Here is a 16,545-nt window from a genome sequence, read left to right as displayed (position 1 = left end):
ATAACACAGGCCTTTTACCTAAATATATAGGTATAAACCTACGTTTTACAGGGGTGCGCTTGATTTTTTAGTCATTAAAAAAACAGTTAAGATATCTAAGTGCAAACACTAAGTGCAAATTTGACTCGTGTCCTTTAGAACCTAGATTAGGGCCCCCCCACATCTGGCGTCTTTCGAGCGTCGGCGTCTACAATTCTATGGCCGACGTCGACGCAACGTCGACGCAGCGCCGACGCAACTGCGCAGCGACGTCATTTTCCATAACGCTGGACCGACGCTGACAGACGCCGACGCTCAAAAGACGCCAGATGTCGGGGGCCCTTAATGAAATAAGTAATGCAAATATTTACTTTTCATTACGAACTACGTGAACGAGATATAAAAAGCCTAGCTAGAACATCTGTGATGATAATATGAATACCTAACCTAGCTTGAATATCTTTAATAGCGCTTAAATTTTACAATATTGACTCTTGGAGACCCTATACATCTCTAAGGATAACTTGATAAACTATATAATCTTATAGTTCTGACACCTAGAGACATTTACACCTCTAAATATTATAGATTTTTTTTCGTGTGTTTTTTATCTGTATTTTGTATTGTATGTAATTCGACATTAAGAGACCGTATACATCTCTTAACTAGTAATTGTAATACGTTAGATTTAATTGTTAGTTTTATTTTATAAAATTGTTGATGTTATTATTTTTGCTTTTATGTAAATTCAATGTTGACGTGTAAAAGTGCCCTTGTGGCCTATTTGCTGAATAAATGTTGATGTTTGATGTTTGACAAGTTTTCTGTTTATTTTTTACCACGCGACCAAAATGACCAATCATGTTTGACCATTTTGTTTTTATTGGTGGATTTTGACAGCAGCTGTCAAAAAGACCTCTCGTCACAGATTATATAATAGTTCTTACGAACAGATACTTATCTCTCAAACAAAACGCAAATACCTACCGTTTTGATACCTACACAAAAATACAATGGAGTGACCTTCAATGCTCCGCTCCCCGCACCGCGCGCACCGGCACAACACTAGGGTTTCTGACGCTTAGAAATGATAAATAAATACCTACTTAAACAGCGGAGTGAAATAAAAGGAAAGCTAAATCTTAAATTATACCTAATATTCCAATTATGACGTGTTTGCGAAATAGTCATTTTAAAAGGTCATATGTCCCTGCAGTAAGCGCAGTGTTTACGCCGTTTTATAAACCGCGCAATAATCCCAGCAAGAATTAGTTTAATGTTACACATTAAAGAAAAATAATAGGAACCCCATGAATGAATACAGGTAATTAATTATAAGTTAACCAGAGCAAAAATGAGTAGGCACTTTCCGGTGTAAAGTTAACTTACTGTCGTTAAAATAAACATTTACCAAAATAAATTAAAAATTTGCTACCTGTTTCAAATAGATAGATATCTAAAACTATACATTTGTCATACATAATAAACATTACATGTTTAATTAAAGAAAATCAATAGTAGGTAGGTACGTAGCTTGTAACTATCGTAAAAATTGACAGTGCGGCGCGCGGTGACGTGCGTACGTGAGCGCGTGTGGCAACCAACTGGCTTGCTTTTCTACCGTGAACGGGAGCAGATTCGTAGGTATAAATCCGAGCTCGCGCGGAGAGTTCCATAGGCCTGCTCTCGTCACGGTGCTGCCATCTAGTGACAATCTCGATAGCGGAAACCCTCATTTGAATGTGTCGGTCTCTAGCTCTAATGGTGTTAAAAATTAAAAAGTTTTCGTTTAATTTCTAACTTCACGCCGCAAACCGTTGTCTCGATGAACTTGCTTATAAATTAAATCGGAAACCAGACTGAAATCATTAATCATGAAAGCGAAACTCGGCCCGGCACGGTCCGGCATTCAGTAACTTTCTAACCAGTAACCAAAGAGCTTTTAAGCTGGATGTTCCACCATCTATTCTGTGGGTTCTCATCTATAGGTACTCATATTAGTTATAGCGGGTTAGTATCGTTTCGTCTAAAAAGCAGCTGGTCTATGTAGCATCTGGTCTAAAAAGCAGCTCGTCTATATTGCATCTGGTCTAAAAAGCAGGTGGTCTAAAAATCAAATCGTCTAAATAACAGCTCGTCTATGTAGCATCTGGTCTAAAAAGCAGCTCGTCTACGTAGCATGTTGTCTAAAAAACAGCTCGTCTATGTAGCATCTGGTCTAAAAAGCAGCTCGTCTATGTAGCAACTGGTCTAAATAGCCACTGGTCTAAAAGTACCTCCTCCTGCTCAGCCTATATACCTACGTCCCACTGCTGGGCAAGTGGGCACAGGCCTCCTCTCATGCATGAGAGGGTTTGGGCAATAGTCCCCACGCTTGCCCAGAGCGGATTGGGGACTTCACATACACCTTTGAATTTCTTCGCAGAAGTATGCAGGTTTCCTCACGATGTTTTCCTTCACCGAAAAGCAACTGGTAAGTATCAATGATATTTCGTACATAAGCTCCGAAAAGTTAGAAACTAGGTTTGAACCCGAGGCCTCCGGATTGAAAGTCTAGCGTACTACTGCCACGCCACTAGTGCTCGACAAAAAGTACATTTTATAATTACTAAGTGTTTTAAAACGCTGATGATGTAATTAGCAAGCAGTCTTAAAGTAACCAAGTCCACTCTGTATCCAATAAATCAATCTGTTTGCAATTCATATTGAAACTCCTTTACATCGGAAACATACTGGCCACTTTAGACTACATACTGATTCCGTATTTGATTAGATTAATGACAACTACATTCTATTATGTGCTGTTTTCCTGCGATAATGCAATATTATTTTATGGTTATGTGAAATAGTTAACATAAATTATGAATCCCGGACCGAGTAGTGGAGAGCATACACAGCAGGAACTGGTATTTATAGAGAGCCAGAGAGGAGGTAAATCGCTATTACATGACGGCTATAGATACAATTTGAATAAAACTAATAAAGACAGCACTACACTATGGCGTTGCGTAAACCGTGCCGACTGTAGTGCATCTATAAAATTAGGCCCGCAGCGAAACAATGTGAGGACACCCCCAACTCCACATTCCTGCCGAAGAAACAAATTTAGAAATGAAGTAGATTTGATAATTGATTCCTGTAAAAAAGAAGTATGTAAGAATTATGCCCCCGTTAAACAGATTTTTGAAGAACAAATAACTAAATTGAATTTACATGAAAAGTCAAAAAGAAAAATAATAGAAATGGATATGTATGTGTCGAAAAAAGATACACTAAATAGAAAACGAAGAAAATTTCTAAATTTACAAAAAACCAACCCCCTAAATTTAAATGACGTCGAAGTACCTGAAATTTTGGCCACAGACTTTTTGGTATGGTGTGATGGAGACAATAATGACAAAATATTAGTATTTTGTACCAAAAAAAGTCAAAATACAATAAAAAACATTAAGGGCAAACAGTTTTTCGGAGACTCCACCTTCAAAAGAGTTCCCAAACCCTTCAAACAAAATATTGTTTAGAACCAAACTAATTAATAAAGCTAAGCATGTCCATGTGAACAAATCATTAGATGAATGAAAGAAAGACAATACTATCCCTAGGCGAGAAACACGTCCCAATAAGCGGTTTCTGTAGCCTGTGGACGCCTGTGACGTCAGAAACACAATTTAGACAAAATGCATTGTAGACTACTTGCATTAAAGACGAATAGCGTTTTAGACAAGTTGCGTCTTAGACGAGAGGTATTTTTAGACCAGTTGCTTCTTAGGCGAAAAGCATTTTAGACCAGTTGCCATGGGCGTTTTAGACGATTTGATTTTTAGACCACCTGCTTTTTAGACCAGATGCAATATAGACGAGCTGCTTTTTAGACCAGATGCTACATAGACCAGCTGCTTTTTAGACGAAACGATACTAACCCCTCTTGACAAATTCGTATATAGGTACCTATTTATTCGTAATTTCATTTCCAATGTTTACATTATAGGTACCTAATTTTAATTGTATACATTTCTGACATACCGATTGTATATAAAGGAGGGATTCCATCAGTGTACTGTACTGTGCAGCATAAGCATATACATATTATCTTCTTCAACCTAGCGTTTTCCCGGCCTAGCGGCAGGGTCCGCTTTTTTCACGAAGCTTGTTGCTGGTACCTGCCTAAATGTTCATCATCATATATTTAAGAGTATGACTCTTGTCGGTGGAGCAATTTCCATGTTTGGCGGTCCTCTGCCTTCTCTTTGACAGCCCGATACGACACGACGTTGATCTTTTCCTTTATTTGATCCATGTACGCTCTCCTTGGTCCCTTCTTCCTGTTTGCTTCAACTTTCCCTTCTATGATATTTTTGATAAATTCGTCGTGTCGTATCAGGTGCCCAAGCATCTTTCCTCTTCTATTTAATTGTCTATAGTTCTTGTTATGTACCTCTAAAATGTTGTGCGCCTCAAAGTAATGATACGGGGCATCCAGTTTGAGTTAAAGGTCCTTGTTAACCACTTTATTCGTGATTCATGTTTTATGTAATTATGTTGAGAATTGTGCTTTTTGTTGCGATCTTATTTAACCGGACCCTTTCGGCCCTGTTGTATTGAACTACAAGTTTTACAAATTTAGTTTATGTCAGTAACAGCAGTTAAAAGGCCGTTCGTCATTAACACGAAATTATATGTTGCGAGGAATAATATTTTAGTTTTACCTATGTTTATAATTTTAGTTTTACCTATGTTAAATATAGTGAGAACTTATATCCTATCACATACAAACGCATGACAATAAAGGTCTCAGCGAGGTAGCTGTACACGGTGACTAAAAAACCGGGCAAGTGCGAGTCGGACTCGCGCACGAAGGGTTCCGTACCATAATGCAAAAAACGGCAAAAAAAAATGGTCACCCATCCAAGTACTGACCCCGCCCGACGTTGCTTAATTTTGGTCAAAAATCACGTTTGTTGTATAAGAGCCCCACTTAAATCTTTATTTTATCCTGTTTTTAGTGTTTATTGTTATAGCAGCAACAGAAATACATCATCTGTGAATATTTCAACTGTCTAGCTATCACGGTTCGTGAGGTACAGCCTGGTGACAGACGGACGGACGGACGGACAGCGAAGTCTTAGTAATAGGGTCCCGTTTTACCCTTTGGGCACGGAACCCTAAAAATAACTGCATTCCTGTTACCAGGAAGATTTTGGAATATACTGAGCCACTTTTACTATGGGACTAACCCCGAAATCGCAATAAAAAATTTACCCTCCCATAGAAAATGGACCAGCCAAAATGTATGAAACAGCCAATTTTTTTTTGCGATATCGCTGTTGGTCATAGTAAAAGTTGCTCAGTATATTCCCAAAACCTCCCTGGTAACGGGAATGCAGTTATTTTTTAGCCATCCTGTATATGTATAGTTAGGTACACAATGTATAAGAGCAGTAACTGTCGGATGAACTATATCTAAGTAGGTACCTAAAAATTCATTACAAATAAATCATTAAAAAGCTAACTTCACCGAATGAAAGACCAGCGCTGGTTTCATAATCATAATTCAATACTTCGTGATGCATATTCCTTTATGTTTGTGATTGTCAGTAATAGGTAACGCCTTTTATCTTCTTCCCGCTGAGTTATTTATAAGAAAGCGTCCCAAGCCCATTAGCCAAAGCCCATCGTAAAGAAAACCCAAAAGACTAACTTCATGCGAATTACATTTAGCACTATCCGTCCGGGATGAAGAGTTCCCGTGGGAAATTCCCTTGATTTTCCCATTATTGTTGTTGAATACACGGCCGTGGTGAAACCTGCTTTATGGCAACACTGGGACCTTTATGACCGAGCGTTAAAGAAGGTCTCCGTTTCAGTTTGAATGCTTACATATGTCCGGATGTTCTCCTCTGCTGGTTGCATTTCTCAACCGATTCTCGTGGAATTTTGTAAACAGGTTCGGTAGTTTAATATAATTTTCTGTCGTTTGAGAAATTGGCATAAAGGTCTCAAGTGCTCAGTAGGGTCTGTAGCACTTTGTGAGACTATTGTAAGTTCGCTGTGATAATGAGTCAATGACTCAACGATGTATGTTTTTATTTTTGCATTTTTTAAACTGATGAAGTTTATCGCACAAAAATACCGAGAACATTTCATGGGAACATTGCTACCTATCTAGAATGCTAGAGATTTATATCTGTTTCAATCTATAACCCACTTTATACCTTGATTTACCATAAATGTCTTTTAAACCGCAGTAACAAGCCGAGGTGCCATCCAATGGCAATAATCTGCCAACTTTTGCCATTAAGACCTGTTTCTGTTCGAGAAACGTTTTGTATGCGATTGTGAGTTTATTTCTAGTATAAGTTGACCTCAGGTAACGACTGCTCGCCACTGATCCCGGTCCTGTGCTGTTTCTCGTCACTTCTATCTGGAACTCACGTAGATCCGCGTCCACCACATCCGCCCATCGATACCTACATATGTCTGTATCTTTAGGTATTTAAATAAAAGTAAACAAAATCTACTCTCAACTGGCTGCTTAAGCCAGTAAGCTAGGCACAGAACAACTTATAGTACTACCGTTGAGAGTAGATGATAATATTACATGATCAAATAATGTAGGTTAAAGTCAAGTCATTCAGTGACTGATCCAGGCGATTTTGTATTTGGTTGGTTAACCAATAAATGATAAAATTTACAAATTGTTTGTTTACTTTTATTCACAGACTGACTGACTTTTATACTGAGCATAGTCGCGCTACCCCCTCTGCCACGCATACGGTAATTTTACTCCATGTTTGATTCGAAAGTGTCTTTGTGTGACGTCCGTGTCTTTGAACGGACTAATCACGGCACGGGACTTCGCTCACCTCGTTCCGCGCACCCCCGCATTTTTGGCATCATCGGTTGCATGAAATAATTGCTCTAAACTCGGTCTAGAGGATTCCTAGTCTATGTTTTTATTTAAATACCTAAAGATAGAAAGATACAGAGTATAGGTTTAGTATGGCCGTGGCGAAATCGGCACGCTTTGTAAACGGCAACCAGGCTCAAAGTTGAAGCCGTTAACTTGAAAACTTGGCCGTCGCGATTTATTTCAGTTTCCAATCCAATATTATCTCACCGATACAAGCTTTTATTACGTTTTACTTGGAACAAATACCGAACTTTAATATTGTCATGGAGGTATTTATGAGGTTCCGATATTGTATGAACGGGTTGTGTGTATACTGTATAATAGGAGAAAGAAAATGAAAAGAGTAAATATATATAGGTGAGACCATCATCATCATCATATATTTAAGAGTATGACTCTTGTCGGTGGAGCAATTTCCATGTTTGGCGGTCCTCCGCCTTCTCTTTGACAGCCCGATACGACACGACGTTGATCTTTTCCTTTATTTGATCCATGCACGCGACATAGACATGCATACATGCGTGATATAGGTGAGACCGGGGTTAGTTAAAACAGAGGTAGGTTGCAACAACGTCAATTTTAAGACATATTTACTGTTATCAAGCGCGAAAAAAAGATAACAGTTTTGAATGATTCATGGTTAGGTTCACTAGACTTACATCAACCGGGATATGAACCGTGATTACCTTTTGTATTGTTTCGAGCTCCCGATATGTCGACGCAGTTAAGGGGCCTACTGATTAACAGTTCGCCGGATGGTATCGGCCTGTCAGCTGTTCGTAACTGTCAAAATTTTGTTCTAACTAACAGGCCGATACCATCCGGCGGACTGTTAATCAGTGGGCCCCTTCACATGCATCTTGTTCACGGGTAACGAAATTGCTGAGCCCATGGTATAATAATATACTCCGCCTGGTACTCTCTTCCCGTCTTTTCTAGGTCACCTGACTGACACAAGCCTACGTCATCATGCGACAGCGCTATATGATAATATGCGATAGCGCTATATATAGCGGCCATGTTATTGCGAATTTGCGACGTAGGCTTGTGTCACTCTGGGAAGAGAAGACCATGTTTTATTAGACTATGGCTGAGCCGTAGGGATGCCCTCGAGGACTGGCAGCTCACAGACCCACTCGTTTCTAGATTTAGGTACCCTCTTATTCATAAAATATTACAGGCCTTTAGTTAAATTATGTTTTATCCCTTTTTTGCTAATACATGTCAAAATAACAGATAAAGACAAACGGTACGATTCATAGTCAATTCAGGCAAAACGAATAGTATAGAGGGGTCCTGTTGTAGTAAATGTTGTAGTCACTGTAAATTTACTGCCATCTATCGACACACGACTATAACTCAAAATAAACACGTATAAAATTATCAAAAAAAATGAATATATGTATATGGAGAAATGATTTTATTATTTTTATATCATTTTGACCCATGTTCATTCACTGAAATCTATGTGTTAAAATTGTTAAATATGAAACGGTGTCGTCACGCCATCTATTAGCCGAGAATAGGCTAAAGGTGTGTGCGGCATCTATCCGAGAATGACTTTTTCTTGATTTCCGAGGCACGTTTTTTTCTTAGACTTTATTCATCTTATGCGAAGTTACATATGTCTTTGATTCAGGCTAGTATCGCGTTTATGAATAACGTCATTACTGCCATTAGTCAATAGAATATTCATGTGTAGTACATAGTAAGCAATCAATATTTGTTAGGTTCTTTCGAATGATAATTAAGAGCTATTACACAACTATAATTGAAGTCCTTATCATACACCATTATCACTTATTTTATATAATTGCTTCACTGAATCGAGGACTGAAATAAAAAAGTGCGTGGGAAAAAACAAGTGTAGGTTTATAAAGAGTGATGTATGCTATTATTGCTATTAGAGCCGAGTTGTAAACATAATCCATAGTGTAAATTTCATTCGATAGCGTGACGAGCGCTCGCGAAATCGTTGTATATTTTTGTATGGGATTTTGAACAGCGCGCCAAGCGGGACGTTTTGGAAGCTCAAAATCGCATACAAAATGAAACGTAACGCAAACGTGTACGTCACGCTATCGAATCAAATTACCACTAGGGGTAATGTTGTGGTAACTATTTTTTTATCAAGCAAATACATTGCCAAGTAATAACTATAAATTTACAAATGAAGGGAAAACTGGAAAAATCACGCGCGTCCGTATAAGACGTGTACCTAAATAAACGCAAAAATTGGAAAAATTCGTTCGCTTCTGATAAGCTTCGGTAACTCAGTTGGTTAAGATCAATTCGTATCGGTGTTCCCAATTATCGTAAGTTCAAGTCTTTGTCCCGAGCGGGAATTTTGCATTTAATTTAAAAATCTGTAGTACCTCAATTTCATTTCGCATCGCCACTCAAAAACGATATGAAACTCGGCCATTATTTTTAATTGAGGAGGTACACTCAACTGCAATTAATGCATCCGCCCGATTGCGTAAATTAATTGCGAACATGCTGACTGTACGCGAACGTCAATTTATTTCGTGCGAATATTAAAACTGTGGTTATAAAATGAATATTGCATTCAGGTACACAATATACCTACTATATATATATTGTCCCAATTTATTGGCGATAGCGATGTCAAACAGGACATTACAATTTTCGACGTTGTCAATATTTATGCGCGTAGTTCAACACCCCTAGTGTAAATTTAATTCGATAGCGTGACGTGACGTACGCATTTGCGTTAAGTGTCATGTATGGGATTTAGAGTTACCAAAACGTCCCGCTTGAGGCGCTGTTCAATATCCCATGTAAAAATGGACATATCGCAAACGCGAGCGCTCGTCACGCTATAATTTTACATTAAGTAAAAACGCGACAATCTCGGCTCGTTTAATCTACAAACATTAGTAGCGAGCAATTACGGCTGAAACGGCCTTAGGATTCCGTTTACGGCCGTTATGGCGATCGCTTACCGAGTGGCGAGTCAGAAACTTAAAACCAATATAAAAGGTTACCCAAAAATAACATTTAAGTAGCTAATAAATACTTATACATTAAAAAGTATGTGTATTGAGTATTGAGTCGTGCTTGAGTTCTAGTCATCCCTTAAGCGTGATTTTTTCCGACGTCATTAGCATACATCGTCATTTTTCAACCAATTTACACAAAAACTGTAAGAAATAATGCACTTTAACCTTCCTCAAGAATCACTCTGTTGATAGGTGAAAACTGCATGAAAATCCGACCATTAGTCACCTAAGATTCTAATATTTTGTAACAATGTCGCAATGTTTAGACAGCCCACAAATCCTACGACTACACAAATCGAACGCTAGGTGGCGGTGACGTCGTGCGCGAGAGCAAATAATAGTCATTCTAGTTTCAAGCACCCTTTAACGTAAATCATCACGAGATGGCGTTAGATATCGTCTACGTATGTCGAGGTCACGTCACACTGGGCGACCCGTGAACCCAACCAAAGCAACGAGAATAAATAAAAAGAGGGGAGGGGGGGAGCTTAACTGCTCGTTACGGTTGTAACTGGAACTGAGATGTGGTGCAAGCCATAGGATTTAAGACTAATCCCAAAAGCAGGGCATTTAAGTAGCACTACTACAAAAAAGTAGCACAATAGTTTTTTTTATGAGGAGACGAGAAACGAGCAGACGAAATGGCCTGATGGTAAGCAATTACCATCGCTCGTGGACACCTGCAACAACAGGTTGCAAGTGTGTTAAGGGCATGTAAGAAGGGAGTACGCTTTTTTCTTGGAGCTTTGAGGGTCAGACTGTTCAGTGTTTAGTCTACAGATTAGCCAGATTATCATCATCATTATCTCTCCGTATAAGATAAATAAAGTCAAAGAAAAAAAGTGCCTACGGAAATCAAGAAAAAAATATGCTCTAAAAGAGGAACCATTCAGTATTTTTGGCGTATACTCGTGTAGATGGCGTCACCGTTTGATATTTAACAATTTTAACTGACTGAAACTTACAATATTATGTATAAATAAAAATTGTGAGTAATTCAAGTACAGTACAGGCAGATACATATTACACCATAATAACGTACGTTTGGTATGTGAACATTACTTATTAAGAATTTGTTGACCCAGTCTATTTGACCACTCTTACTTTAAGCCACACCCAGGCAGTTTTAAGGTGCCGATGACTGGCAGAAGGCGTTTAATATTTAATTAATACACAGTTACACCCGTATAACTGCTACACCCTGTATAACTGTTATTGGGAAGCCCTTATTTTGTACTGTTATTACCGCCATTACAGCTTAGGGGGCAGTTCGTTCTCTTTATGTTGTTTGTTTCGTCTTTAATGAGCATTATGCATTATTTTGTGACTGAGTTTTGGGGCAGATAAAGTTACTCGTATGAAAATGTTTGTTTTATGCAGACTTTTGTAAGGCATACAAAACTTCCGTGATACTGTGTCTAATATTAAATATGAAATAATTATATTGAAATTAAATTTTTAATTATAACTAGGGATAGGGATTCATTTAGTTATACTTCATAATTTTTTAAAGTTGTTGAACAAAAGTGTCACCATTTGAGGAGTACAATCTATGTTTTAATTATTTGCTCGTGTTACAGGCCACACCCGGTACATAATTTTGCCTATGTGACCATAATATATCGGCATACGATTATATAAATAACCATGCCATACCAGGGCCATGCCATGCCATTTTTGAAATTCGACCGCTCGATTTCGTGTATTTCGGTCAATAATATCTCCACTACTAGCCATTTAAATTCTACTAATAGAATTGAAAACGAGTGGTCAATACCACTAGATTCCCCATTTCTATCGCTCGTTTTTCAAAAATTTGCATTTGGCCATTTTCCACCGATTTTCGAGTGACGAAATCGAACGCTCGAATTCCGAAAATCGGCCCCCAGATGCTGTGTTTTTTTAGCATGTGACCCTGATTCTAGCTAAATACTTTAGCCACTAGAAACTTTTTAGAAAAAGTCCTCTCCTCACCAATTCTTTCCCAGATATTTCTTTCTTACCTAGATAGCTCAGATAAATGAGGCCTTAGGGACATTAAAACACTCTCAATTATCCTGAAACTTCCTTCAGTGCCTCTTTGAAAAATTGTGACGTTCCACGGCAAAAGGTACCTTATGGCGGCTGGCGCTTACGTCGCATAGCGCCGCAAAAATATTGGAGCGGCGCTTAAGGGCCTACCCGAGGTTTTCATCGATTTTTGACAAGTTTTGAATCGTATCTCCTTTTTTTTTGTACTACAGATAGAATTATAAGACAAACGGTTACTGGTTCTTCAATCATTTATCTCCGGTTTTGTCCACCGGATTTTGAAAAAAATTAATACTTATTTTTTTATGATTTTTTTAAACATTGTCTAAAAAAAACACTTTTTTCGTATCTAGTTTGCAGTGAAGGATCTTACATGTACGAAATCTACATATTTGGGTTCGTCTTTGAAGTCTCGAAAATCGTGTCCAAGGTTTTAATTTTAAACTAATTAACACAAAAGTTATGGCCAGAAAACCAGTTTTTTAGCCTAAAATTGTTCAAGTTTGATGCCAAATATCTCGAAGACAATGAACTTTAAAGTAAATATGGGATACTATATTGCTTAAAGCCGTTGCTGTTAATATGATAAGCTACAAAAAACATTAGAAAACTAAGGGATTCAGATCGAAGGTCATTGGCGTGGGGGAGCCCCTTAAGCGCCAACCGCCATAAGGTACCTTTACCCGTGGGACGTCACAATTGCTTTCGATCGAAATCACTGTGAATAATCTGATTGATGTAAAGATGACTTTGGAAGTTTTAAGAGTATTTACAATAGTAGGTATAATCAGGGGTGCGAAACTCCTTCCTTCGGGCAAACTCGGCTCCGTTCGGCTCAGCATTGCTCCGAGCAATTATTAGGGTTGACACAACTTGACGTCCCTTTGCGTGCACGACCTCAGATAACATAGGTAATGGCTTGAATTTTGATAACCCTAAAATAGCCAAAAGGGATAGTGCCATACATTAGGAAGGGACAGCATGATTCGACCCTGAATCGCTGTCAAACTACCTCAAACTTCGGTTTTGTAGGAATTTTCCTTTATGTACGGTAGTACTATTATTTATTTTATTCTGTCGTATAATGTAAGATTCTATTTTGATATCGGTAATGTAATTTACTCTGCCAGAAGGAATTTAGTCTCGTAAAAACCACGTTCCTGATTCAGTGACTTTTAATAATAAACTCATACCTATATTAATGTTTTTTTTTTTATATTGTTACAGGTAGCAGGAGTGGTGGGCCGGGCTGATGTGCTGGCTTCCATATTCTTCCTGTCATCAATACTCATGTACCACGGGTGAGGCATTATTAATCATTAACATAGACCTAGTATTACAGTCGCCATCAGATATATCGGAGCAGCCAAGGTGCTCACAAATATCTGAACACGCCTCTATTGTCAAGGCGTTAGAGTACGCGTTCAGATATTGTGAACACCTTGGCCGCTCTGATATATCTGATGGCGACTCTACATAGATGAGCTATACGCGTGCTTCCGTGAGGTACAAAACATACGCAAAGCGACAAAATTAAAAACATCGTTTTAACATTCCTGACAACATACCAAAAACCTTCTACGTAATTCGGTCGGGTTATTTGTTGCCCACCATAAACCATATTGAATTTTTGGTGGCGAACAAACAAAAAGTGAAACTGTGACAAGGACAAGCAATAATACCGCTTTCTCTGCTACTCCTACTGAAATTTCCATAAGTGCATCTCGTTCGGTCGTTTGGCCCGTGTCATCTCTATTTTATTCACGGAAGAAAGAATGAGCGCGCCGCTCTATTTTATTGGACCTCTATGATCAATAAATAATTATAAGGACTATTTTACACAGATCTAGTCCCATATTCAAGTTCAATAAGGCTTGTGTTGTGGGTACGTACAGTCAACTGTAAAAATATTATTCAAAAATATGTCCCATAGTTCATAATTCGCTTACATAAGAGCTATGGGACATATTTTTGAGATGATTGGTGCAGTTGACCATACTAAAAAACCGTTAAATATTAAAATAATACTCAGAACGGTACAATAATTATTTGTTTTACAAGGGGGCAAAGTTGTTGTTTAACCGCTCGTGCTAATATTGATACCCGAGCCAGCGAAAGATTCCAAAATTGAACCACGAGCGTAGCGAGTGGTTCGAAAATTGGAATCTTGAGCGTTGCGAGGGTTTTAAAGCACGAGGGTCAAACAAAATTTGCCCCCGAGTGAAACACAAAATTTTTCACTACACCAACCCGAAGCAAATATTAAATGTAAAATATGAAACAAAATCAAACCAAATCAAATCCAAATGAATGTTTTTAAATATTTATCATCCAAAATCATCATTTAAAAGTCAATTCTACCAGCAAACATAAGAAAACCACTCAAAATTTGCATTTGATTACTTTGCCTCACATGTTAATAAAATGCATCTTTGCTATCAGTGTTTGAAGTGCAAAGTAAGCCTTTCCGAGCTGGTGTGGTGAAAAACTATTTTTTCTCAAACATGCAATGAAATATTGATGTTATGTTCCTTATAATAGGCTGCGAAGTATGACGTTTCAGGTTCGGCTAGGACAAGAGGTATTTAATGGAATTTCATACAAATCTTGCAGGCCTAGGCCGGCAAAGTCCTCTTTTTTAATTTCCATTTCACAGATATTTGTGACACAGCATCGTGGCATTCAGCCATTAAAAAAAAAACTAGAGGCAGTATTTGCTTTATGGTTCGTAATGACACTCTGCCACTACGCCTATAAAAAAAACAAAAAACAATGTTCGCTACAATTTGCAGTTTTATTTGTATAAAATCAACATGAACTTAATAAATAATACATTATTAACCAAATTCTGTAATTTTAAATTATAAATTTAACTACACAAATAAATACATTTAAAATATTTCATCTAAACGTTAGCGGTAAAAAGGTCTACTCAAACACGCGTAGTTATTTTTTTAAATTGTTATGGAGGCAAAGTTGAAAAATTTTCATTCTGTATTTATGTTTTATTGGATTTATGGTGCGTTGTTGATTTTTTTTTACTTTAATATGAGTCCCGACAAAATAATGAAATTTATTTTAATTGTAATCGTAGGAGTTGGAATTGGCAGCGTAACCAGAATTGATTTTAAAAAACTTGCTGCGTCTGCCGCCAAGTCAAAGACGAAGTATCTATATGGTTGCTTATGGCAATTTTATTATTTTAGAATCTAAGAAAAATGGCTTACAGTTTATTAGAAACAGTTTTGTGGCATATTTTAAAGAAATGAAAGTAACTACAAAATCGTGAACACTGTGGAAATTATACTTATTTTCTCCATGCATAAAGCAACGATGTATGTGAAACATGATATCAACATGAAAGACTATGTAAACATATGTGACGAAAACGACAGTCAGACGGATACAAGGCGAAAAAATCAAAGATACATGAAAATATACGGGTAGTAAAAATACACGACTCGTGTAAAACATACGCGTGATAAAGATATAGGTACGTGTTTAGTTATATTTTGGGTGTAGTTTACTTTTAGTTTTTTCTATAAATAAAACTTGGGTTTCGTGGATTTTTTATTTTATTTATTTCATTGCATGTTTGAGAAAAGCACTATACATACCTCGGCGGGAAATGGGGTTGCCCGCGCTCAGACCTATCCGGCCTCGCTTCGCTCGGCCGTCTATATGTCTTCGGCCGGCAACCCCTTTTGTCCCGGCCTCTGTAGTAATGTACTATTATGATCATTGATCAAAGAGCAATTCATTTAGTAAGTTATCAAGATACGCCTGCGAGCCTTCCGCGATCAATTTGATGCGTAGCTAAACATTGCTAATCGATTCACTGCAGGCGCTTGGCGAAATGAAACTCTTCTGACGTAACTTTGTTAAATTCTCAGATACAAATCTTTAATATCCTGTATTAGAAAAAGTAAACTATTATTTGAGAGCGTATATATCTAATACGAAAATAAAAAAATATGTTATGATATTTTATTCGTGTATTATAATTATGTTTTATCAAGTTTTTCAGTTGTTTTAATAAATATCAACACCATCCCTCCCTTCCTTGCACCATTTTACATGACCCTGTTTAGCTCGATTGTTGTCTGGTAAAGAATTCTATTAGGCATTATGTCCGCCATTTGTATTATTTTTGTATTTCGTGCAATAAAGTTGAAATAAATCTTGAGAATAACATGACTTTGATTATATTTTATTTACTTTAATTTGAACACCTAGTTGACGCCCTCCGATAAAGAGTGCTTGATAACAGAAGCAAGTAAAATAAATTATATTAAGTATACGATAATTCATGAAAACGGGGTACTTTGTACAATGGATGACTTTTTAAATGATGAAAGCTAGCCGCACTATACCAAAAATTGTAATCAACTAACATTGACATTCAATCTAATACGAAATTCGTTCTAACCAATTATGAATTATACATTAATTCAAAATATTAGACATAATAATAGCATGCATGGCCTGTAATACTGTAATGTACTTTAGTATTAAGTTAGATATAAGACAATTTGTGTGCCCTGACAGGGTGTCATGGAAGCTTCCTGTATAACTATAATAACATCCCATGTACATTTGACT

General features: G+C 37.4%; 1 protein-coding gene across 1 annotated transcript in view; it reads left to right on the top strand.

Annotated features, from left to right (window-relative positions):
- The window catches only part of LOC134666848 (protein O-mannosyl-transferase TMTC1-like), a 311,630-nt gene that overhangs the window by 276,136 nt on the left and 18,949 nt on the right, over nucleotides 1-16,545 (top strand). The window contains exon 5 of the mRNA XM_063524165.1: nucleotides 13,171-13,244. Within this exon, the coding sequence (XP_063380235.1) occupies nucleotides 13,171-13,244 (74 nt within the window). The remainder of the gene's footprint in view (nucleotides 1-13,170; nucleotides 13,245-16,545) is intronic.

The sequence above is a fragment of the Cydia fagiglandana genome, chromosome 8 (assembly GCF_963556715.1).
Source record: "Cydia fagiglandana chromosome 8, ilCydFagi1.1, whole genome shotgun sequence".
Taxonomy (NCBI): Eukaryota; Metazoa; Arthropoda; class Insecta; order Lepidoptera; family Tortricidae; genus Cydia; species Cydia fagiglandana.
Note: the sequence above shows the minus strand (reverse complement) of the source record. Positions and strands in the feature narration are given on the sequence as shown.